General features: G+C 50.1%; 1 protein-coding gene and 2 long non-coding RNA genes across 3 annotated transcripts in view; 2 read left to right on the top strand and 1 right to left on the bottom strand.

Annotated features, from left to right (window-relative positions):
- Window positions 1-24725, bottom strand: part of PDZD11 (PDZ domain containing 11) — a 33474-nt gene extending 8749 nt beyond the window's left edge. Inside the window, exons 1-6 of the mRNA XM_066580922.1 lie at window positions 24645-24725; window positions 14493-14517; window positions 6852-7013; window positions 5206-5289; window positions 1858-1914; window positions 771-869 (exon numbers count right to left, since the gene is read on the bottom strand). Of these exons, the coding sequence (XP_066437019.1) occupies window positions 771-869; window positions 1858-1914; window positions 5206-5289; window positions 6852-6944 (333 nt within the window). The 5' untranslated portion in view covers window positions 6945-7013; window positions 14493-14517; window positions 24645-24725. The remainder of the gene's footprint in view (window positions 1-770; window positions 870-1857; window positions 1915-5205; window positions 5290-6851; window positions 7014-14492; window positions 14518-24644) is intronic.
- Window positions 7068-10731, top strand: LOC136580383 (uncharacterized). Its single transcript, XR_010786952.1, has 3 exons — window positions 7068-7522; window positions 8554-8661; window positions 10042-10731. It is a non-coding gene; the product is annotated as an uncharacterized lncRNA (long non-coding RNA).
- On the top strand, window positions 17005-18291 carry LOC136579724 (uncharacterized). Its single transcript, XR_010786903.1, has 2 exons — window positions 17005-17794; window positions 18021-18291. It is a non-coding gene; the product is annotated as an uncharacterized lncRNA (long non-coding RNA).
- Window positions 24726-26093: the final 1368 nt, after the last annotated feature.

Here is a 26093-nt window from a genome sequence, read left to right as displayed (position 1 = left end):
ACTTTATTACAATGTTACACTCAGACCACAACCCGTATTTTAACATAAATGTCACATTTGTAAGGAGTCCATTCAAGAGTCTACTTATAAGTGATGACTACAAGGATCTTACTGATCCTGCATTGTCCTACAGGATGTCAGTCCAGTTCTGGGGCACACCAAGTATCGGGCCGCAGATCTCTGAGCACATCTATGTGTAGATCTTGTACTAATCCTCAATAACATGATAATTAAAGTGTTTGTGCAGTTAGTCATTCTCTGCAGATTTAAAGGGCTTGCCTGGTTAATGGACAAACCCTGTATGTAAATAATAAACAGAGCTGCATACAAACACACAGACCTGGCTGCATCTTCCAGTATTTGTCTCCCTCCTCCTCTCCCCTCCATAGGATTCTATGGGCAGCATGGAACAGCAGCAAATAAAGGAATTCCTGCCAAATAGGCTAGTGAGGCCTTAGGTAAATAGTGATTTGCACTTTTGCTAGTTAGTAGTTTTGAGTTACTAACTTTTCAGATATTGTTCTTACACAATAGCCAAAGTGATCTCATTTTAACAGGCACTACCCTAATGACTAATGGGGAAACCCTCACCTTCCTGCCACACCACTAGGAGTATACAGTAATAATAGTCCTCTTATGAATGGGCATTGGTTCCTAACGCAAACTCCCTATGTGTATACAGTGTGAACACAATACTATCAGAGATCGATCTCTGTATTAGTGACGGAAAACCTCCAAGAATGGCCGTCAGCCAGTCCCTTCTCCGGTACCTTGCTGTGCTCAATATCCTGGAAGTCCACATTGTTGACAGTCAGCACTTGGTCTCCTTCCTGCAGGCCGGCGCGGTGAGCGTCAGAGTCCGGGATGACCTATACAAAGAACAAATGCAAACTTTATCATCTTTAAAGTGCCACAAATTATGTTATATGACGGCGACCCAATGGATGAACCTGAATATTCAATATTATTCAAAGGGGGTTTCCAATTTTTTTTTTTACATTTTTATATAGAGAGCCCAAATTAATATATTCATCGTGGCACCAAAGCGGCGGTCCGGCACCACAGCATCGGAGAAGTGATATAGCCAGGTGAGAAGACCCGTCCCATAAACCTGTCACGTGGGCTTCTAACGTAGAGGCGCGAGGCAGGTTTACCTGACATTACTGATTACATCCCTGTCCGGGCTCCTCCTGGCTGCAGCATTCATGTTTAATTGTACTGAAATCTGCAGCTTTTTAAAGGGGTTGTCCAGTTTTAAATTACTGATGACCTATCCTTAGAATAGGCCATCAATGGTAGATTGACAGGGGTCCACTTATTAGTCAGCTGTTCGCTGTACCACTGCGCTTGTGCCCCTGTCATAGCACAAGGTATGCCAGCTCTTTGCGGCAGCTGAAGGTGCACTGTGCTTGGGTGCGTTCTTTTGCCCCTCAATTCAGTGATCAGCAGGCATCTCAGTATCTGGACCTCCACTGATCCAAAAACTTTTTTAATGTCAAAAGTTTGGGGTTTTTTGCAGCTACTTTATATACACGGTATACGTTCATGTATTTTGTGCATATAGAGCAATGTTTTACTTTCTGGATGTAATAATTGTACAGAAAGATCAGGAATGATTCATCTGGCCAATTAGTATTTTTTACTATGTTCTATAGAATTACAGGATCTATAGAACAGTCTGAAAACCCAGTCCTACCTCTTAGCGGTTTACCCATCAGTATGTACAAAGTGGCAACTACATGTGTGACCCCAGTCCAAACCAGCAATATGAGGCTGAGGTTTATATACATTTAAGAGTAAAGAGGACAGGATTGTCACATGATTAGAGGGTCCTGATAGCCGGTACTAGAGACATACCTTAGAGATAAAGATACCAAGCTGGGAGGCTTTTCCACCTCTGATGTTAAATCCAAGCTGTAGAGACAAACAGAATCAGCGTTAATCAGTCTTGTGGCCTTTAGCAAACCGAGATCCATCAGGGACTCGGGATTCAGACCCCCGTATGAGACAAGCTCCGACCACTTATTGTTTTTTAATAAAGTTATTAACTCTCATGTTTGAGGCATTAATGGAAAAAAATAAGAGATTTTCCAGTAAGTACAAAATTTTTTACTCATCTCACGCATTGGGGGACAGAACCTAGGACCGTGGGTATAGTTACTGCCATTAGGAGGCGGACACTAAGCAAAAAAAAAAAAAAGTTATCTCCTCCTCCCAGCTACACCCCCTCCTGCAGGCACCGAGCAAGCAGTAGGGGCAACATGCAGGTCCAGACCGGGTCTGACAGGGTCATCCTTTTTGGGCACCATGAACAAGTTGGAGTAAAAGCCCTTGAAGCATTCTGACTCCCTGAGAGAATATTGTCTGCATCACCTGATCTAAAGCGGTGGCCTGTAAAGGAGACACTGGGATACTGGAAGTGAAGAAGCAATCTGGGGGATAAACTGAAAATTCTATGGTCAAACCCAAAGAGATGACCTCCTGAACCCAGGCATTGGACACATGAGCGAGCCAGGTCTCCTTGAACAGGGAAAGTAGTCCTCCCACCCTGGATAGAACGGGTGGAGGCCGGCCTTTATGCAGAAGATTTTGTGGAAGCAAACTTGTAGGATTGGGGTCGGGAGCGCCAGGATAGTCATGGTTTAAAAGAGGGCTTGCGATTTTGGTCCTGCAAGGATTTCTTGATATTCGAGGACCTGGGGCTGGAGCGATGAAAGGAACAAAATGGAGTCCGCTTCTTCTGTACAGATCTTGCATGGCTGGTTTTATGCTGTGGAAGATGCCAACTCTTCCACCCAGTGATTTCAAAAACAATCTGGCGCCAAAACGAAGCAAGCCGACAAAGGGAAAGCGAGGTAATGACCGCTTAGGCGGCATCTGCAGTCCAAGATTTGTGCCATAGTGTGTGTAGCGAGGTTACCGAAACAGCTGAGGCGCGAGCCAAGTGTGTACCTGACTGTATCTAAAGAGGTTTTGCAGAGAAACTTCCCCATCTGGCTGATCTGCTGAGCAACATCAACTAACTGAGGAGGGCAGCCAGAAAGAACGCCTCAACGTAGTTGCTTAGCCCATTCAGTTGTGGCCCTACTGAACCAGGTAGAGGCAAAAAGAGGCTAGAGAGAGAAATCCATGGGAAGAAGCGCCTGTCACGGTCTAAGCGGTGGCACCCAAGAGAGGCATGCCCAAGGCAGGGAAGGAGTAGTAGGCAGGATGGTGGTGGAGGAAGAGGGAGAAGGAGGGAAGAGAGGAATGCTCACCTTTCCGCCAAATGAAGCTGAACTCCCAGTCTCCAGCAACGTACCCCCCAGGGCTCGCCTGCCTTTAAGGAGGAAGGTAGTGGTCCAATATCACAGTCACTAAGGCTAGTGCGTCAAGGTCCAATTAATGTTGACTGTACCTGCTTGTGTTCTGAAGGTTGGGCTGTCAACAGAGAGGTTAGATCCAGTCTGTTAGCGCTCTTTGGTGGGTTAAACAGAGAGAGTCTAATGCCAGCCATGTAGTCCCAGAGTCATGAAGACTGAAGACCAATGGAAGGAGAGGTCTGCCTCCTAAGGATACCAAGCTAAAACTGGCTAGCTTGGTGCCTGCAGAATGGGTATAGCTGGTAGGCGGAGCGAACACCTTTTTTTTTTTGCTTAATGTCCACCTCCTAGTGGCAGTAGCTATACCTGTAGTTCTAAGCTGTGTTCCCCAATGCAATAAACACGAAAAAAAAAATTGTATGCTTCCAATGGATATGAGTGGGGAAAAAAGGCCTCCCATTGCTGATATACATATACTAATATACTGCATATCTTTTGTATTGCAGTGTATTCTGTCTTCTACTGTAAATCTGACAGGTAGCCCATTAGGCTCTGGCATACATCCATGATAGCCTTGGAGGCTTCTCTTAGACCCTCGGCTGCCATGGCAATGCATCAATGAAATGAGTGTGTTGGATGCCACAGTCAGATTGACCGCAGAATCTAAGGGGTTAAACAACTGGAATAACCGCTATCTCCCATTCTGGTCTTCAGGCTGCGTGCAGACAAGGCATTTATGTTGTCATTTTGAGCTGCAATTTAAAAGAAGTATCATTAAAACCAGTTATTTAAAAGCTGCGTGCATTGTTAGAATCTGCATGCAGTTTTTAAAAATACCCAAGTTGTTGTTTTTTTTAAACGCATGCTGTTTTTTAAATTATGGTTGAAAACTGCAATGTGTGAACGCAGCCTGAGAGCCAGGAGTCCGGTATATAATATAGCCAGTACACGCAAGTGATGGTGTGAGTAAAGCTCCCACCATCACCACGACGCACTACTACGCCGGCTCGTAGCAACTACTTTCCTGCCGTGCCATAACAGTACACCACAGGGCAGGAAGGGGTTAAACCCCTAGGGAGATAAACAGCGGCATGTTTGTCAACCACTTATCTCCTCTGCATAGTGAGATTATCATGCATGCATGGATCCACTAAACAAACACATTTAGGTTACGTACACACGGACGATTTAACGTTGTGCCCGAGATTCTCAGGCGCAACTCGCATCAGACACCCTGTCCTCGTGCCGCCCGACGTGCAGAACACCCACACATCTGTATGTACGGTTATCAGCCAAGAATCGGACAGTAAGAAAACATGCTGTGATACTAATTATATACCATATTTCCCCCAAAATAAGACAGTGTCTTATATTAATTTTTGTTCAAAAAGGTTTAACTTTTTTTTACATGTATAGCTGCCTGGACGCTATTTAAATTGACTTTTTTAATTAACTGTTAGCGGGGCTTAATTTTGGAGTAGGGCTTATATTTCAAGCATCCTCAAAAAGCCTGAAAAATCATTTTGCATCCTCAAAAATTCTGGAAAATCGTGCTATGTCTTATTTTCAGGTAAACAGGATAGATATATATATATATATATATATATATATATATATATATATTTTTTTTTTTTTTTTTTAATTTTTTTTTTTACTTGGGACAAGTCATCCAAGTAAAAAAAAAAAAGCCCTGTGAACACGTCCATCCAAATAAATGGTTACAATTTCCGTCTGATTTTCAGACTGGAGGAAAAAAAATAAATGAAGATCAGACGGAAAATTGGTTCGTATGACTATACCCTTATAGGGAAGATGGGGGAACAAGTGTCTCCCCAGCAACTGAATGTGCGCAGCAAGGACTCGTGAGGATTGGTGCACTGGGCTTACATTCTACAAGACCCACCTGAGCTCCGGGGGGCTTCTTCAGAAGGATGGAGCGAGGCAGGAAACGCGGCAGCTCATTGTTGTAATCCGAGTTGTAGACGCGCTGTGACAGACAAAGCATGTTAACGAGGGCGCTGAATAAACGATGCCTGTTGGTTCTGAGGATACGTTCACACGGCGGAATTCACAGCGGAATTTTCGGAGTCATTAAAACCAATATCAAGATCCGTGGCTTCTTACCAGTTTTTGGCGCAGAGTGACACGTGGATTTAGGCCTTTCAATGGGCAAAATCTCCATGGGGCATTCTGACGTGGACGCGCAATTCATACATTGGCAGGGCTACATCCGAGCGCAGATCCGGGCCAAAAGCCATCGCAGAAAGTCACAGATTTGGACACGGTTTTTAGAAGCAGAATTCGCCACAGTAAATTGCGCGGTGTGAACCTGCGCTCAGCGCCACCGCACTCTAAAGGCACTTACTGTAACTTAAAGGAGTATTCTGGCAACGGGACTTTTTTTTTCCGCTTTCACCCATCCACTGGATTGGTGGGGTCCGACTGCTGGGACCCCCACTGATCTCAAGAACACGGTGCCAAGGGTCCCCAAATTAAATGAAGCAGCAGATGAACGTGCCCACTGCCGCACCATTCCTTCCAGGGGAACTGCTGGAGGTGGTGGAGTACAGCGTCAGCTTTCTTCAGCATTCCCTTATGGATAATTGGCGGGGATGCTTGATCGCTGCTCCAATCATATGGGAGGGGGAGCAACCGATTCCACTAGGGTTGCCACGTGACCAGTAACATCCCGGCTGGTAATTAAGTTGAAAGACCAATGCTGCCATTTTTTTTTTAACCAGCCTTATTAATGGACAGTAAAAAAAAACAGCTACCAGCTGAGCGCCCCTCCGGTAGGACAGCGACTGCATGTTATCAGGTCTTCCACCATCTGTCTCTGGTGGAAGACCTGATAACACAGACTCTGCCGTTATCAGCGTCTGTGACCCCTGGCGCCCCACAATGTATGCCATGTGTACAGGATGATGTGCCGGAAGCAGATGCAGGGGGGCATGAGGGGTCACGGCAGCACCAGGGAGAGAAATACTTCATGATGTGGGGCTGCTGCCCGGCCGGAGTTCAGGGTAGTGAGGGCACTACTGGGGGTGAGGTTACTATTAGGGCCATATTATTATTATTGGGACCACTACTGGAGATGCCATTACTACTGTGGGTGATGTTACTATTGGGGCCACTGATGGGGCAGGTCTACTATGGGGCCACTACTGGAGACACCATTACTAATGGGGCCACGATTACTACTGCGGGTGAGGTTACTACTGGGGCCACTACTAGGGGCACTGATACTATTGGGTCTACTACTGGAGATGCCATTACTACTGGTGGCCACTAGAATAACAGAGGTAAACATATGTTGATAAGCCACGCCTCTGACCACACCCCCTTTACCTTGGCAGGTTTTAGTTGTGACATAGCTGCCCCCCCCCGGGTCGCACTGGTCAGCCCCCCCATCAGACGCTTAACTCCACTAGATATTGCCAAGCCTAAGATCAGCGAGCTCCAGGCTGATGGCCAGGTGAGCGGATCCTACAGGGTCCATCACCGTGTACTGCCGAGTACCCCCAGCTAGAGGCGCTACCATGTCCTTACCTCCTGCAGGGGGATCCAGGCCGGAGGGTTCTCGTAGGGAGGCAGGAAGACTACCGGGTAGGGGTACTCCTCGTACGCTGCGCGCCCCTCCATCCCTGCGGCACAAGGTACAATCCTCACCAGGCTGGAGGTGACACATGCAGCACCAGGCACATCCCGCTGGCATATTACCAAAGGAGGCCTGAGTTCTCCTATGGGGCCGATTCAGCCAATCAGCTGGCTGGAATCGGCACCACGTGACACAGCGGCGTGCCCGCGCATTGCCGTGCACAGGATTGTGCTGCCTGAGTTCTCCTGTGCGGCCGATTCAGCCAACAGCGGCGTGCCCGCGCATTGCCGTGCACAGGATTGTGCTTTGCCCGCGCTTTCACATGTTCAGTGCCTTGCCATGCACTCGTGTGGACACAGGATTGTGCCTTGCCCGCGGTTTACATGCCACTCGTGTGTGGCACAGACAGTTATTGATTTGGCAGGTATTTTTTGTGCTTTTTGGCAGGTATTTTTTGTGCTTTTTGGCAGGTTTTTTTTGTGCTTTTTGGCAGTTTTTTTTTGTGCTTTTGCCAAAGGTGATTATTTCTTTTGCGCACGTGGATTTGCCAGCGGAAGTTTTACATCTTTTGCGCAAGTGGATTTGCCAGCGGACGTTTTACACAGGACTACTAAAAGCCAAGGTAAGCTGCTGCATCTGCTCATTTAATTGCGCTCTTACTTCCCCTGCGCGCATTGGCGGAGAGGCGGCCAATTCTGCATGCCGCTGCATTGTCCACGAGCGCGATCCCCAGAATGCCGCTGCATTGTCGCCGCGATCCCCAGCATGCCGCTGCATTGTCCACGAGCGCGATCCCCAGCATGCCACTGCATTTTCGCCATGCCGCTGCATTGTCCACGAGCGCGATCCCCAGCATGCCGCTGCATTGTCCACGAGCGCGATCCCCAGCATGCCGCTGCATTGTCGCTGCGATCCCCAGCATGCCGCTGCATTATCGCCATGCCGCTGCATTGTCCACGAGCGCGATCCCCAGCATGCCGCTGCATTGTCGCCGCGATCCCCAGCATGCCGCTGCATTGTCGCCGCGATCCCCAGCATGCCGCTGCATTGTCGCCGCGATCCCCAGCATGCCGCTGCATTGTCGCCGCGATCCCCAGCATGCCGCTGCATTGTCGCCGCAATCCCCAGCATGCCGCTGCATTGTCGCCGCGATCCCCAGCATGCCGCTGCATTGTCGCCGCGATCCCCAGCATGCCGCTGCATTGTCGCCGCGATCCCCAGCATGCCGCTGCATTGTCGCCGCGATCCCCAGCATGCCGCTGCATGCATGGTCGCCGCTGCATTGTCCACGAGCGCGATCCCCCAGCATGCCACTGCATTGTCGCCATACCGCTGCATTGTCCACGAGCGCGATCCCCAGCTTGCCGCTGCATTGTCGCCGCGATCCCCAGCATGCCGCTGCATGCATGGTCGCCGCTGCATTGTCCACGAGCACGATCCCCAGCATGCCGCTGCATTGCTATGTGTGGAGACGCGGTTACCAGAGATTTGTGCGCTGTGCGCTGCTACGTGTGGAGACGCGATTACCTGAGATTTGTGCGCTGTGCGCTGCTACGTGTGGAGACAACACCCAAGATTTGTGCGCTACGTGTGGTGAGTACGTCACCTGAGATTTGCGTGACGCCACCTGACGCAACCTGTCTTTTTTTGCAGATTTGTGCGCCTTATTGCAAAATAACGTGTGGAGAGGATCCTGACGTTTGGACGCGTTTCGAGAAGAATTTCTCTTCGCTCGGACACCATCTGACATCACTCAGCGAGGTAAGCTGCTGCATCTGCCAAATTTTTCATTGCTTGCATATGCTCATGTGTACATGCATGCGTGCCTGTATGCGTACATGCCTGTATGCGTACATGCATGCATGCCTTATGCGTACATGCGTGCCTGCGTGTATGCGTACGTGCGTGCCTGTATGCCTATGTGCGGGCATGCGTGCCGTATGCGTGCGGGCATGCGTGCCGTATGCGTGCGGGCATGCGTGCCGTATGCGTGCGGGCATGCGTGCATGCCTTATGCGTGCGGGCATGCCTTATGCGTGCGGGCATGCCTTATGCGTGCGGGCGTGCCTTATGCGTGCGGGCATGCGTGCCTTATGCGTGCGGGCATGCGTGCGGGCATGCGTGCATGCCTTGTGCGTACGGGCATGCGTGCCTGCATGCATGCCTGTGTGCGTGCGGGCATGCGTGCCTGCATGCATGCCTGTGTGCGTGCGTGCATGCCTTGTGCGTGCATGCATGCCTGTGTGCGTGCATGCCTTATGCGTGCGGGCATGCGTGCATGCCTTATGCGTGCGGGCGTGCATGCCTTATGCGTGCGGGCATGCGTGCCTTATGCGTGCGGGCATGCATGCCTTATGCGTGCGGGCATGCGTGCCTTATGCGTGCGGGCATGCATGCCTTATGCGTGCGGGCATGCATGCCTTATGCGTGCGGGCATGCGTGCATGCCTTGTGCGTGCATGCATGCCTGTGTGCGTGCGTGAGTGCGTGCCTTATGCGTGAGTGCGTGCCTTATGCGTGAGTGCATGCCTTATGCGTACATGCATGCCTGTATGCGTGCATGCATGCATTATGCGTACATGCGTGCATTATGCGTACATGCGTGCATTATGCGTACATGCGTGCATTATGCGTACACGCATGCCTGTATGTGTACACGCATGCCTTATGTGTACACGCATGCCTCTGTGTACACGCATTCCTCTGTGTACACGCATTCCTGTATGCGTACACACATGCGTGGCTGTATGCCTATGTGCGTGCATGCGTGCCTTGTGCGTACAGGCGTGCGTGCCTGTATGCGTACAGGCATGCGTGCGTGCCTGTATGCGGACATGCACGCGTGCCTGTATGCGGACACGCACGCGTGCCTGTATGCGGACATGCGTATGCATGCATTTATGTATAGATGCACGCATGCGTGTACATGCATGCAGATGCACACATGCGTGTACATGCATGCAGATGCACACATGCATGCATAGATGCACACATGCATGTATGTATGTATAGATGCATGCATAATTCTTCTGACCTGGTTGGGGGAGTAGTGGTCATTGTAAGTGGGTTGAGCGGATCTAGGAATCAGTAATACTGGTGGGATGTGACTGTTAACCTGCTGATTTCTCGTCATTTCCTGCAGATCTGACGTCCTTGAGAACGGGAAGGCTGGCAGACAGTGAAGAGACCCTCGTCGTTCAGCAATCTTTAAACCCTTCTTTTAATGCACTGTTTTTTCCCAGTGACTCCCTTGTTTTTAATACGCTTTTTAAAAAAAATAATTATGACGGAGGATCCTGAAAAACTGCGCAATATTTTACTGCAATGCATTAAACAGAAAAGACCCATAAACACAGCCGCCTTTTGTCTATGTCACAAAGGCTGCTAGGTGTCATAATTAAGGATGAGCGAGTATACTTGCTAAGGTACTACTCGTTCGAGTAATGTGCCTTAAACGAGTGTCTCCCTGCTCATCCTTAAAGATTCGGGGGCCGCCGCGAGGGAGAGCGGGGAGGAACGGAGGGGAGATCTCTCTCTATCTCCCCTGCGACTCACCTGTCAGCCGCAGCGGTCCCCGAATCTTTATGGACGAGCAGGGAGATACTCGTCTAAGGCACATTACTTGAACGAGTAGTGCCTTAGCGAGTATACTCGCTCATCCTTAATTATGACACCTAGCAGCCTTTGCAAACTTGGATTGGTGTAGGAAAACTAAGTGTTCCTCAAAATTCTGAAAAGTAATGTTAAATTTGTACGTCTCCTAAATGGAAAAAATAAATGTACAAGAGTTTTAAACAGTGCTTCCAGAATAAAGTGTACAGATGGAAATCTATATGTTCGCAGAGATTTGTACAGAATGTTGGCACTTATTTTATATATGACATTTGACAATGTGAAAAAATGAAAATTCAAAATTGTGCAAAGTAGCAATTTTAATAAATATACACAACTTTTAACAGTCCTTTTTTACTACCTAACAGAAGTACAACAAGGGGAAGAAAAAAATGTCACAGTCACTTGGATATGCAAAACCTTTACGGACTTATGATATGTCAAGTGACACATGTAAAGTTCCAAGTTTTCAGTCTGTCACTAAGGCGCAAACAGGCTTGTTCTCTAAGGGGATAAATAGCTTAGTGTATAAACTGTGAACCGACTAACGAGGGACAGTGAGCAGCATCACATGCAACCTGACAATCTTCATCGTACTGCTCCATCAGATCCTGATGATGGATTTCCATAGCAGGTGATGGGCCATTTCCAGCTTTTAAGCGTCCTCCGGAGCCAACATCTGGGAACTTTTGGCTCTCTGGTGATTCAACTCTGTGGTTGTGAGCACCGGAAACGGTTACCACAGTGCAGTATTCTGACCAAAACGTATCAGCTGACCTAGAAGGAGGAAGAAAAAAAAAATTAACCCTGCCTGCAATTGGCTTAATTCCGTGGGTTTTCCTAGTTCTTGCACTGTCCCTGCTTTTCTTCACTCCTACTTTAATAGATAAAGACATCGTATTTGGACAATTGGTATGTTTCTCCGAAGGTTGGTGCAGTATTGGGATGGAACCTGTACGTTTGCTAAAAAAAGGAATTAAATGCTCAAATCTAATGTTATGTCTTTTTCGCCCAATAAGACGAATTTAACACAGCAAGTGTGTGAGAGAGAGAGAGGGGGTGGCTGAGTAAGTGGGTGAGCATACATGCATGTATACATACATGCACGCATACAGGCATGCATGCACACAGGAACGCGTGCGTGTACGCATACAGGCACGCGTGCGTGTACGCATAAGGCATGCACGCATACAGGCACGCGTGCGTGTACGCATAAGGCATGCACGCATACAGGCACGCGTGCGTGTACGCATAAGGCATGCACGCATACAGGCACGCGTGCGTGTACGCATAAGGCATGCACGCATACAGGCACGCGTGCGTGTACGCATAAGGCATGCACGCATACAGGCACGCGTGCGTGTACGCATAAGGCATGCACGCATACAGGCACGCGTGCGTGTACGCATAAGGCATGCACGCATAAGGCATGCATGCACGCACATAGGCATACAGGCATGCATGTACGCATACAGGCATGCATGCGTGTACGCATACAGGCATGCGTGTACGCATACAGGCATGCGTGTACGCATACAGGCATGCGTGTACACACAGGCATGCGTGTACGCATAATGCGTGTACGCATAATGCGCGCATAAGGCACGCACGCATACAGGCATGCATGTACGCATAAGGCACGCACGCATAAGGCATGCACTCACGCATAAGGCACGCACGCACACAGGCATGCACGCACGCATAAGGCACGCACGCACACAGGCATGCACGCACGCATACAGGCATGCATGTACGCATGCCCGCACGCATAAGGCATGCACGCATGCCCGCACGCATAAGGCATGCACGCATGCCCGCACGCACAAGGCATGCACGCATGCCCGCACGCATAAGGCATGCACGCATGCCCGCACGCATAAGGCATGCACGCATGCCCGCACGCATAAGGCACGCATGCCCGCACGCATAAGGCACGCATGCCCGCACGCATAAGGCACGCATGCCCGCACGCATAAGGCACGCACGCACGCATAAGGCATGCACGCACGCATAAGGCATGCATGCCCGCACGCATAAGGCACGCATGCCCGCACGCATAAGGCACGCATAAGGCACGCATGCCCGCACGCATAAGGCACGCATGCCCGCACGCATAAGGCACGCCCGCACGCATAAGGCATGCCCGCACGCATAAGGCATGCCCGCACGCATAAGGCATGCACGCATGCCCGCACGCATACGGCACGCATGCCCGCACGCATACGGCACGCATGCCCGCACGCATACGGCACGCATGCCCGCACATAGGCATACAGGCACGCACGTACGCATACACGCAGGCACGCATGTACGCATAAGGCATGCATGCATGTACGCATACAGGCATGTACGCATACAGGCACGCATGCATGTACACATGAGCATATGCAAGCAATGAAAAATTTGGCAGATGCAGCAGCTTACCTCGCTGAGTGATGTCAGATGGTGTCCGAGCGAAGAGAAATTCTTCTCGAAACGCGTCCAAACGTCAGGATCCTCTCCACACGTTATTTTGCAATAAGGCGCACAAATCTGCAAAAAAAGACAGGTTGCGTCAGGTGGCGTCACGCAAATCTCAGGTGACGTACTCACCACACGTAGCGCACAAATCTTGGGTGTTGTCTCCACACGTAGCAGCGCACAGCGCACAAATCTCAGGTAATCGCGTCTCCACACGTAGCAGCGCACAGCGCACAAATCTCTGGTAACCGCGTCTCCACACATAGCAATGCAGCGGCATGCTGGGGATCGTGCTCGTGGACAATGCAGCGGCGACCATGCATGCAGCGGCATGCTGGGGATCGCGGCGACAATGCAGCGGCAAGCTGGGGATCGCGCTCGTGGACAATGCAGCGGTATGGCGACAATGCAGTGGCATGCTGGGGGATCGCGCTCGTGGACAATGCAGCGGCGACCATGCATGCAGCGGCATGCTGGGGATCGCGGCGACAATGCAGCGGCATGCTGGGGATCGCGGCGACAATGCAGCGGCATGCTGGGGATCGCGGCGACAATGCAGCGGCATGCTGGGGATCGCGGCGACAATGCAGCGGCATGCTGGGGATTGCGGCGACAATGCAGCGGCATGCTGGGGATCGCGGCGACAATGCAGCGGCATGCTGGGGATCGCGGCAACAATGCAGCGGCATGCTGGGGATCGCGCTCGTGGACAATGCAGCGGCATGGCGATAATGCAGCGGCATGCTGGGGATCGCAGCGACAATGCAGCGGCATGCTGGGGATCGCGCTCGTGGACAATGCAGCGGCATGGCGAAAATGCAGTGGCATGCTGGGGATCGCGCTCGTGGACAATGCAGCGGCATGCTGGGGATCGCGGCGACAATGCAGCGGCATTCTGGGGATCGCGCTCGTGGACAATGCAGCGGCATGCAGAATTGGCCGCCTCTCCGCCAATGCGCGCAGGGGAAGTAAGAGCGCAATTAAATGAGCAGATGCAGCAGCTTACCTTGGCTTTTAGTAGTCCTGTGTAAAACGTCCGCTGGCAAATCCACTTGCGCAAAAGATGTAAAACTTCCGCTGGCAAATCCACGTGCGCAAAAGAAATAATCACCTTTGGCAAAAGCACAAAAAAAAACTGCCAAAAAGCACAAAAAAAACCTGCCAAAAAGCACAAAAAAAACCTGCCAAAAAGCACAAAAAATACCTGCCAAATCAATAACTGTCTGTGCCACACACGAGTGGCATGTAAACCGCGGGCAAGGCACAATCCTGTGTCCACACGAGTGCATGGCAAGGCACTGAGCATGTGAAAGCGCGGGCAAAGCACAATCCTGTGCACGGCAATGCGCGGGCACGCCGCTGTTGGCTGAATCGGCCGCACAGAACTCAGGCAGCACAATCCTGTGCACGGCAATGCGCGGGCACGCCGCTGTGTCACGTGGTGCCGATTCCAGCCAGCTGATTGGCTGAATCGGCCCCATAGGAGAACTCAGGCCTCCTTTGGTAATATGCATCCCGCTGCGGGGTGAGAAGGTAACGCCCGCGAGCATATTAGTAGTTTACACTGCGGTTATTCCTGCTGCCGATTCCAGCCAATGAGGTGGCTGGAATCGGCACCATGTGACCTCCCATTGTGCACGAGCAGTACAGTTCAGCTGCCGTGCACGATGAGAGCTGTGCCCGCGCCCACGTGACCGGTGACGTCACCGGTACTTGAATTTGCCCGCGAGGAAGAGGAAGCTGATGGTTGGAGCCTTTTATACTACTTTCAACGTGGGAGAGGAAGATTTCTGCGCTGTGTGGTGAGTACCTACCTGAGATTAATGTGCTGTGCTGCTACGTGTGGTGAGTACCTACCTGAGATTAATGCGCTGTGTGCTGAGTACCTACCTGAGATTAATGCGCTGTGTGGTGAGTACCTACCTGAGATTAATGCGCTGTGTGCTGAGTACCTACCTGAGATTAATGCGCTGTGTGCTGAGTACCTACCTGAGATTAATGCGCTGTGTGCTGAGTACCTACCTGAGATTAGTGCGCTGTGTGGTGAGTACCTACCTGAGATTAATGCGCTGTGTGGTGAGTACCTACCTGAGATTAATGCGCTGTGTGGTGAGTACCTACCTGAGATTAATGCGCTGTGTGCTGAGTACCTACCCGAGATTAATGCGCTGTGTGCTGAGTACCTACCCGAGATTAATGCGCTGTGTGCTGAGTACCTACCCGAGATTAATGCGCTGTGTGCTGAGTACCTACCCGAGATTAATGCGCTGTGTGCTGAGTACCTACCTGAGATTAATGCGCTGTGTGCTGAGTACCTACCTGAGATTAATGCGCTGTGTGCTGAGTACCTACCTGAGATTAATGCGCTGTGTGCTGAGTACCTACCTGAGATTAATGCGCTGTGTGCTGAGTACCTACCTGAGATTAATGCGCTGTGTGCTGAGTACCTACCTGAGATTAATGCGCTGTGTGCTGAGTACCTACCTGAGATTAATGCGCTGTGTGCTGAGTACCTACCTGAGATTAATGCGCTGTGTGCTGAGTACCTACCTGAGATTAATGCGCTGTGTGCTGAGTACCTACCTGAGATTAATGCGCTGTGTGCTGAGTACCTACCTGAGATTAATGCGCTGTGTGCTGAGTACCTACCTGAGATTAATGCGCTGTGTGCTGAGTACCTACCTGAGATTAATGCGCTGTGTGCTGAGTACCTACCTGAGATTAATGCGCTGTGTGCTGAGTACCTACCTGAGATTAATGCGCTGTGTGCTGAGTACCTACCTGAGATTAATGTGCTGTGCTGCTACGTGTGGTGAGTACCTACCTGAGATTAATGCGCTGTGTGGTGAGTACCTACCTGAGATTAATGCGCTGTGTGGTGAGTACCTACCTGAGATTAGTGCGCTGTGTGGTGAGTACCTACCTGAGATTAGTGCGCTGTGTGGTGAGTACCTACCTGAGATTAATGCGCTGTGTGGTGAGTACCTACCTGAGATTAATGCGCTGTGTGGTGAGTACCTACCTGAGATTAATGTGCTGTGCTGCTACGTGTGGTGAGTACCTACCTGAGATTAATGCGCTGTGTGGTGAGTACCTACCTGAGATTAATGCGCTGTGTGCTGAGTACCTACCTGAGATTTCTGCGCTACGTGTGGTGAGTACCTACCTGAGATTTCTGCGCTACGTGTGGTGAGTACCTACCTGAGATTTAGGCGCTGTGCTGCTATGTGTGGTGACTACCTACCTGAGATTAATGCGCTGTGTGCTGAGTACCTACCTGAGATTAATGCGCTGTGTGGTGAGTACCTACCTATGATTTAGGCGCTGTGCCGCTATGTGTGGTGAGTACCTACCTGAGATTAATGCGCTGTGTGCTGAGTACCTACCTGAGATTAATGCGCTGTGTGGTGACTACCTACCTGAGATTAATGCGCTGTGTGCTGAGTACCTACCTGAGATTAATGCGCTGTGTGCTGAGTACCTACCTGAGATTAATGCGCTGTGTGCTGAGTACCTACCTGAGATTTATGCGCTGTGTGCTGAGTACCTACCTGAGATTTCTGCGCTACGTGTGGTGAGTACCTACCTGAGATTTCTGCGCTACGTGTGGTGAGTACCTACCTGAGATTAATGCGCTGTGTGGTGAGTACCTACCTGAGATTAATGCGCTGTGTGGTGAGTACCTACCTGAGATTAATGCGCTGTGTGGTGAGTACCTACCTGAGATTAATGCGCTGTGTGCTGAGTACCTACCTGAGATTAATGCGCTGTGTGCTGAGTACCTACCTGAGATTAATGCGCTGTGTGCTGAGTACCTACCTGAGATTAATGCGCTGTGTGCTGAGTACCTACCTGAGATTAATGCGCTGTGTGCTGAGTACCTACCTGAGATTAATGCGCTGTGTGCTGAGTACCTACCTGAGATTAATGCGCTGTGTGCTGAGTACCTACCTGAGATTAATGCGCTGTGTGCTACGTGTGGTGAGTACCTACCTGAGATTAATGCGCTACGTGCTACGTGTGGTGAGTACCTACCTGAGATTAATGCGCTACGTGTGGTGAGTACCTACCTGAGATTAATGCGCTACGTGTGGTGAGTACCTACCTGAGATTAATGCGCTGTGTGCTGAGTACCTACCTGAGATTAATGCGCTGTGTGTGCTGAGTACCTACCTGAGATTAATGCGCTGTGTGTGCTGAGTACCTACCTGAGATTTATGCGCTGTGTGTGCTGAGTACCTACCTGAGATTAATGCGCTGTGTGTGGTGAGTACCTACCTGAGATTAATGCGCTGTGTGTGGTGAGTACCTACCTGAGATTAATGCGCTGTGTGTGGTGAGTACCTACCTGAGATTAATGCGCTGTGCGCTACGTGTGGTGAGTACCTACCTGAGATTAATGCGCTACGTGTGGTGAGTACCTACCTGAGATTAATGCGCTGTGCTGCTACGTGTGGTGAGTACCTACCTGAGATTAATGCGCTGTGTGTGGCGAGTACCTACCTGAGATTAATGCGCTGTGCGCTACGTGTGGCGAGTACCTACCTGAGATTAATTCGCTGTGCGCTACGTCTGGCGAGTACCTACCTGAGATTAATTCGCTGTGCGCTACGTCTGGTGAGTACGTCACCTGAAATTTGCGCGACGCCACCTGACGCAACCTGTCTTTTTTTGCAGATTTGTGCGCTACGTGGGGAGACGCGGCCACCCGAGATTTGTGCGCTTTTTTTTGCAAACTTACGTATGGAGATGATCCTGACGTTTGGACGCGTTTTGAGAAGAATTTCGCTTCGCTTGCACACAAGCTGACATAACTCGTCGAGGTAAGCTGCTGCATCTGCTAAAATTTTCATTGCGTGCATCTGCTCATACGTGCTTATTTTGCGCATATTTGCAGGTTTTCGCACGCGCGTGTGTGTACGTATATATGATTCTTCTGACCAGGTTGGGGGAGTAGTGGTCAATGTAAGTGGGTGGAGCGGATCTAGGGATCAGTAATACTGGTGTGATGTGACTGTTAACCTGCTGATTTTTCGTTATTTCCTGCAGATCTGACGTCCTTGAGAATGGGAAGGCTGTCCGACAGTGAAGAGACCCTCGACGTTCAGCAATCTTGAAACCCTTCGTTTTATGGACTGCTTTTTGCCGGTGACTCACTTTTTTTTTTTTTTTATAAGCTTTTTGGAGTATCCTGAAAAACTGCGCAATATTTTACACCGATTGAGTAAACAGAAAAGATCCCCAAACACAGCGGCCTTTGGTTTATCAGGGAATGACACTTGGTGTAAAATCCAAATTTTTAATAAATAATAAAACGTGATTTGAATTTGTTTTTTTGTTTTACCTTATTTATGTTTTCAGGCTCCTGATTACCCACGCTGTAAAGCCGGCTGCGACGAGCTCCGCCATGGAATTCCGGGGCGGAGCCCATCACGGCAGCCCCAAGAGACCCCAATACCTACCTCTGGTTCCGGAGTCCCGCATGACGCCTCAGTGCGCATGGGTAATAGAGCGTGAGACGCACCGCAGCGGCATGTGACGCGGCTGGCGGTAGGCGTAGAGGCGGTTTCACGCTATTTTCCGCTGTGCTACAGCGGAAAATAGCGTGAATGGACGGCTTCCACAGACTGCAATGGAAGCCGTCCGCGCGTATACCCGCGGCATTTTACGGTGCGGAATTCCGCACCGTAAGCATTGAGCTATTAGGTTGAATACCGTGTTTCCCCGATAGTAAGACACCCCCCGATTGTAAGACGTTTCAGGGGGGTCGGCCAATGTAAGCCGTACCCCGAAAGTAAGACATATGTCTTACTTTCGGGGAAACACGGGGGTATTGCCGCCTCCCTCTCATCTACGGTAGCTGCGCGCCGCCTCCTGCCCACTTCCGCGCCGCCCCCCCTCCATACGTCACCGCGTCTGCCGCCTTTGGCCTCATGTCCACGGGGAAAATCAGGCCCGCTACGGATTCTCCATGGAGAATCTGCAGCGGGTCCCTCCTGCCCCACGGACATGAGCGCTGAAAATAGGAATAAATCAGAATTAACTTACCTCTCACACGCTCCGGATACTTCCTTCGCTGCGGCGTCATCTTCTCTCGTCGCGGCCGGATCTTCTTTCTTCGGCTCGGCGGATGTGCATGATGACGTCGGTGACGTGCCCCGCACATGCGCCGGGCCGAAGCAAAATGATCCGGCCGCGACTGAGAGAAGATGGCGCCGCGGCGAAGAGAAGAACCAGAGCGTGTGAGTACAATTTGATTTTTGTGTCCCGGGAGACCCGCATGAAAATGGAGCATGGTCCAGATTTTTTCATGCTCCATTTTCCAATATAAGACATACCCCGAAAGTAAGACATAGTGGGGCTTTTGGGGATAAAAAGAAAGACACTGTCTTACTTTCGGGGAAACACGGTAGCTCCGTCTGTGGGAAGGAGCCCTAGGGCCTCATGTCCACTAGCAAAATGGAATTGCGGTTTCCGCAGCGGATTTGCCCCTAGGGAATCATTGGCCATCCCGTCCATTAAACTGATTTTTGCACCCGCGGATGGAATTTTAATAGAATTGCGTTTTTCATGCGTGGGAGAAAAAACCGCGGCATGCTCCATTTTACCGCGGATCGGCCACATTGCTATCACATTGACAGCAATGTGTGCGGATATCTGCATGAAAATTATACAATTGAAAGCTGATTCTACGCGGATTGTATTTTTCCAGTGGACATGAGGCCTAAGGCCGCCTGCAGACGGCCGTGTCGCATCCAGCTGCTCGCAACGGGACCCGACCTGAGCGCCTGCAGAGAGCAGTGCGGAACTCGCCCGCTCCCGCAGCTCTGACTCATGTGCCAGCAGACGGCACATGCGCAGAGCCGGCAGCCAGCGAGTGGCGTTTCTGTACGGGGCTCTGCGAACCCCGCACAGAATTAGAGCATGGCGCGGTTTGTTTTCTGCGCGTGATTTCGCGTAGACAAACCACGGCCTTCTGCATAGGATTGCGTATTGAAATGCAATCCTATGCAGGCGTGTACAGCCGGAAATGTACGGTGCTGCGTCTGGCATAGACTGAAGTGGCAGCGGTGCGCACTCGTCATCAGCTGATTGGCAGGGATTCTGGGAGGCAGATCACCACTTCACTGCGCATAGATCATCAGTACTGGAGTCCCAGGGAACCCTTTTAACCCCTTGCCACCGCAGCACGTGAATGTATGTATATGTTAGGAAGCAGCTTTCTGGAATGGACTTGCATCTACATCCTACAGATCTGAGCCCACACCATCTACTGCTGAAGACTGTTGCTAATGACAGTTGGCCTCCCGCAGCCACAGAGGGGATGGGTGAGACAACAGATTCCCGCTGTTAACCCTTTCCAGTCCAATGTCGGGCCTGCCCCGACATCATAATTTCCCTCCAATGTCGGGGCAGGCCCGACACTGCAGTGCAGGAGTGGATCTGCAACCGATCGTCAGGCACATCGGGTGCAGATGCACTCCTGCACTGGTCCTCATCGAAGACCCCCGAGGAGAAGGCAGAAAGGGATTTTAATCCTTTCTGCCTTCTCCTTTACACATTACTTAGCGCTATGTAATGCATAGATTCTGGCCGGCGATCATGTGACCGCCGGTGTTACCTGACCCCAGCAGTCACATGATCGCCGAACCGGGAGGCAGAAGGAGAGTACTGAAGACGCCGGACAGGTAAGCAGGTCCCTCCCTGCACCCTCCTGAACTCTGTCAGCTCAGGAGGGTGCAGGGAAAGTGTATTTTTTCTCACCCATTCTCCCCAGAACCAATTTATTTGGAGCTGGGGAGAATGGGTGAGAAAAAATAAGTGGATTGGAAAGGGTTAATGCTTTGCATGCAACGATTGCTCTTATTTCATTAGGTTTTTGTATGTAATCAGATATACTTCAGTCTAAGCCGACCTGAGTATAAGCCAAGGTACCAACTTTTACCCCAAAAACCTGGGGTCAATTATTGACTTGAGTATAAGGCAAGGGGTAATATTAGGTACCTCGGCTAACACTGGGATCGGCTATACTCGAGTATGCATTGTGGCTGCTGCTACAGGCCAAGTGGGCAGTATTGTCCGGGTCTCCTGGACTCATGGTTAGTGTAGGGACTAGCGGTATAACCAGGAGCTTAGAAGTTCGCCCGCTAGCTTCACGTTTTGTCTACAATGTCAAGTAATACCTGTTCTTTATAATCAGCCTATCTGTTAGTAGTGGTTGCATTTTTGGCTTCTGTATGCAGTGTTTTCTATCTCTGTGTATTCTGTTCCGTCTCTGTTATATGCCATGCGTGTGTCCTGTTCTGTGGCTCCTAGGATCAGCTATGGCCCAGTTCCGAAGACCGCTGGGCCGCCCTCTTATTTGGGGATGTATATGCTTAGGTTGGGCCACTGTCGACACACACCCCCCCCTCTTTAGCACAGGGTCAGTGGCATGGATTCCATGTGAATCTCCTGTGTGCATGTATACTACTAGACTACTAGTCCTTTGGTCACGATGGTGTTGGCAGTCTGCTAAATCTGCCCACACGATCATAACAGTCTGTTCAGAAAGCCACATAGTACTGATTACATTTTGGGTCCCATTTGTGCATACTAACATAACATTAGGGCCACAATGGGTACATTTCTGAAAACAATACAAACAGGGGTATCCATTTTGGGGTGTCAGTGCACATGAAAATGAGGATTTTTGGTGGAAAAAAATTTAGAATAGCACATTAGCCGAAATAAAGCCTTATTATAATTTTTTTTAATCATAATTCCATTAATTCCTGAAAATGTGGGATCTAAATACTCCTCACACCACTCAGTGAACACATTAAGGGGTGTACTTTGTAAAATAGGGCCATTTTAGGGGGTATGTATTCTGACACCCACGAGCCTTTGCAATCTTGGCTCGGTGGAGGAAAAAGGATTTAGCAAAATGAGGAAAAATGAGGTTCAACTTGAATGTCTCCAAAATGGTTCCAAACAAAAGATGTTTTTGCAAATGTGCGTCCAGAATAAAGTGAACAGATGGAAATATATGTTGGCAAAGATTTGTAGAGTATGCGTGCACATATGAGATATAACATTTGCAAATGTTAAAAAATTACAAGTTATTCAAAATGTTGTCAATATTCTTAATTTTAATTAATATACACAACTTCTAACTGCCCATTTTTACCACTTAAACGAAGTACAACAAGGCACAGAAAAAACAATGTAAGAATCACGTCGATTTGCAAACATGCCCATCTTGAAAGCGTCCTACTGAGCCAACATCTAGGACCGTCAGTCTCTCTGCTGCTTCAACAATGATTGTGAGCAAACGCAGTGTGGTAATCCTGAAATAACTTATCAGCTCACCTGTAAAGAAGAAGGAAAAAAGTTTGCAAGAAAATTAATAAAAGCTTAGTCTATCCAAAAATACCAAAAAAAAAAAAAAAAAAGGTGAGTCACCGGCAAAAAGCAGTCCATAAAACGAAGGGTTTCAAGATTGCTGAACGTCGAGGGTCTCTTCACTGTCGGACAGCCTTCCCATTCTCAAGGACGTCAGATCTGCAGGAAATAACGAAAAATCAGCAGGTTAACAGTCACATCACACCAGTATTACTGATCCCTAGATCCGCTCTACCCACTTACATTGACCACTACTCCCCCAACCTGGTCAGAAGAATCATATATTATATATACACGTACGCACACACGAAAACATGCAAATATGCGCAAAATAAGCACATATGAGCAGATGCACGCAATGAAAATTTTAGCAGATGCAGCAGCTTACCTCGACGAGTTATGTCAGCTTGTGTGCAAGCGAAGCGAAATTCTTCTCAAAACGCGTCCAAACGTCAGGATCATCTCCACACGTAAGTTTGCAAAAAAAAGCGCACAAATCTCGGGTGGCTGCGTCTCCCCACGTAGCGCACAAATCTGCAAAAAAAGACAGGTTGCGTCAGGTGGCGTCGCGGAAATTTCAGGTGACGTACTCACCAGACGTAGCGCACAGCGAATTAATCTCAGGTAGGTACTCGCCAGACGTAGCGCACAGCGAATTAATCTCAGGTAGGTACTCGCCACACGTAGCGCACAGCGCATTAATCTCAGGTAGGTACTCGCCACACACAGCGCATTAATCTCAGGTAGGTACTCACCACACGTAGCAGCACAGCGCATTAATCTCAGGTAGGTACTCACCACACAGCGCATTAATCTCAGGTAGGTACTCACCACACGTAGCACACAGCGCATTAATCTCAGGTAGGTACTCACCACACGTAGCGCACAGCGCATTAATCTCAGGTAGGTACTCAGCACACAGCGCATTAATCTCAGGTAGGTACTCAGCACACAGCGCATTAATCTCAGGTAGGTACTCAGCACACAGCGCATTAATCTCAGGTAGGTACTCAGCACACAGCGCATTAATCTCAGGTAGGTACTCAGCACACAGCGCATTAATCTCAGGTAGGTACTCAGCACACAGCGCATTAATCTCAGGTAGGTACTCAGCACACAGCGCATTAATCTCAGGTAGGTACTCAGCACACAGCGCATTAATCTCAGGTAGGTACTCAGCACACAGCGCATTAATCTCAGGTAGGTACTCAGCACACAGCGCATTAATCTCAGGTAGGTACTCAGCACACAGCGCATTAATCTCAGGTAGGTACTCAGCACACAGCGCATTAATCTCAGGTAGGTACTCAGCACACAACGCATTAATCTCGGGTAGGTACTCAGCACACAGCGCATTAATCTCGGGTAGGTACTCAGCACACAGCGCATTAATCTCGGGTAGGTACTCAGCACACAGCGCATTAATCTCGGGTAGGTACTCAGCACACAGCGCATTAATCTCAGGTAGGTACTCACCACACAGCGCATTAATCTCAGGTAGGTACTCACCACACAGCGCATTAATCTCAGGTAGGTACTCACCACACAGCGCATTAATCTCAGGTAGGTACTCACCACACAGCGCACTAATCTCAGGTAGGTACTCAGCACACAGCGCATTAATCTCAGGTAGGTACTCAGCACACAGCGCATTAATCTCAGGTAGGTACTCAGCACACAGCGCATTAATCTCAGGTAGGTACTCAGCACACAGCGCATTAATCTCAGGTAGGTACTCACCACACAGCGCATTAATCTCAGGTAGGTACTCACCACACAGCGCACTAATCTCAGGTAGGTACTCACCACACAGCGCATTAATCTCAGGTAGGTACTCAGCACACAGCGCATTAATCTCAGGTAGGTACTCACCACACAGCGCATTAATCTCAGGTAGGTACTCACCACACAGCGCATTAATCTCAGGTAGGTACTCAGCACACAGCGCATTAATCTCAGGTAGGTACTCACCACACGTAGCAGCACAGCACATTAATCTCAGGTAGGTACTCACCACACAGCGCAGAAATCTTCCTCTCCCACGTTGAAAGTAGTATAAAAGGCTCCAACCATCAGCTTCCTCTGTAGGCTCGGAATTCGCGGGCAAATTCAAGTACCGGTGACGTCACCGGTCACGTGGGCGCGGGCACAGCTCTCATCGTGCACGGCAGCTGAACTGTACTGCTCGTGCACAATGGGAGGTCACATGGTGCCGATTCCAGCCACCTCATTGGCTGGAATCGGCAGCAGGAATAACCGCAGTGTAAACTACTAATATGCCGCCCGCGACCAGAGCGCCCAGCTGCTTCCTACTTCCGGTAGTCGTCCTGCTTTCCCTCGGGCTTCCGGGATCTCCGCGCTGACCGTCCTACCTGCAGTGATAGGAGCCCCACTTGGAGCACGCCTGCACAGTGACCTCCTGGGCACTAGATGGCGCTATTACCTGACGGCCTGGAAGCCACTATTTCAACCAGTTTTTTTAATCAGTTTTATGTCAATAAAGGTAAACAGGTGTTTCTTTACTCCTCGTCAATGACAGTCCGCAGAGGAGGTTGTGGGGATGGGGTGAAGCTTTCCATGAGTGATTGGACCGGTGCTCTAAGTTACAGTGTTTCCCACCTGCGCCGTCTATGGAGGAGCGAGGGATCCCTGGAGCCGAACGGTCTGTCCCTGAAGGTGCGTTCACACGAACGTATATCGGCTCTGTTTTCACGCCGAGCCGATATACGTTGTCCTCATGTGCAGGGGGGGGGGGGAGGCTGGAAGAGCCAGGAGCAGAAACTCAGCTCCCGCCCCCTCTCTGCCTCCTCTCCACCCCTCTGCACTACTTGCAATGAGGAGAGGCATTCCCCCGGAATTTAGCCCCGCCCCCGTTCCGCCTCCTCTCATTGCAAATAGTGCAGAGAGGAGGCGGGAGCTCAGTTCCTGCTCCTGGCTCTTCCAGCCTCCCCCCCCTGCACATGAGGACAACGTATATCGGCTCGGCGTGAAAACCGAGCCGATATACGTTCGTGTGAATGCAGCCTGAGCTACAATGGGGTCCGCCACTTTACACCCAGCGGCCCGGCTTGGGGACAGAAGAAAAAGCTCCGCCTGCTGAAGAAAATACGCTGCATGTTCACATGCGCCAAAGAGAGCGGACAGGCTTATTGAAATGGTCCCATTCCCTTCAATGGCCTATTACGGTGGGTAATACGCACCACCATAGGCCGCGCCGCGTAGATTTATCACGTGATTACACATTGCATCAAAAAATATTCTTATGAGCAAGCTTATTGAAATCAGTGGCTTCTATTGACTGTATCATACACAATCTGTGCTGATAACACGCCGTGCGGATACACTTATGAGGACGAGCCTTACTGCGCCATCACTAACAGCTCTGCAACCGCGACCAGAAGGCTGATGTGGCCCTCGGGGGAAAAGGAGTTTGACACCCCTCATCTAGATCGTGCAAACTAGAGGCTGTGGAAGTTGGCGTCCCCGATGGTCCCATACATCTATTGGCGATAAACCTGGTGACCGGGCAGCCACGGAAGTGTGACAATGTTGTGGGGGCTCTTGTGACCCCCTTGTGTGTGCTGCTGAGCGTTATCCTGCTGGAAGCCGCCATGAGAGGAACACATGTGGCTGCAGGATGTGCTGAACATATCACTGAGCTGTCATTGTCCCTCGTACCACTATTAAGGCCCATTTACATGGGCCGATGATCACTAAAAGATTGCTCAAACGACAGTT

This window comes from Eleutherodactylus coqui, chromosome 10, assembly GCF_035609145.1.
Source record: "Eleutherodactylus coqui strain aEleCoq1 chromosome 10, aEleCoq1.hap1, whole genome shotgun sequence".
NCBI classification, from domain to species: Eukaryota; Metazoa; Chordata; class Amphibia; order Anura; family Eleutherodactylidae; genus Eleutherodactylus; species Eleutherodactylus coqui.
This window is presented reverse-complemented; position numbering and strand designations above follow the sequence as displayed.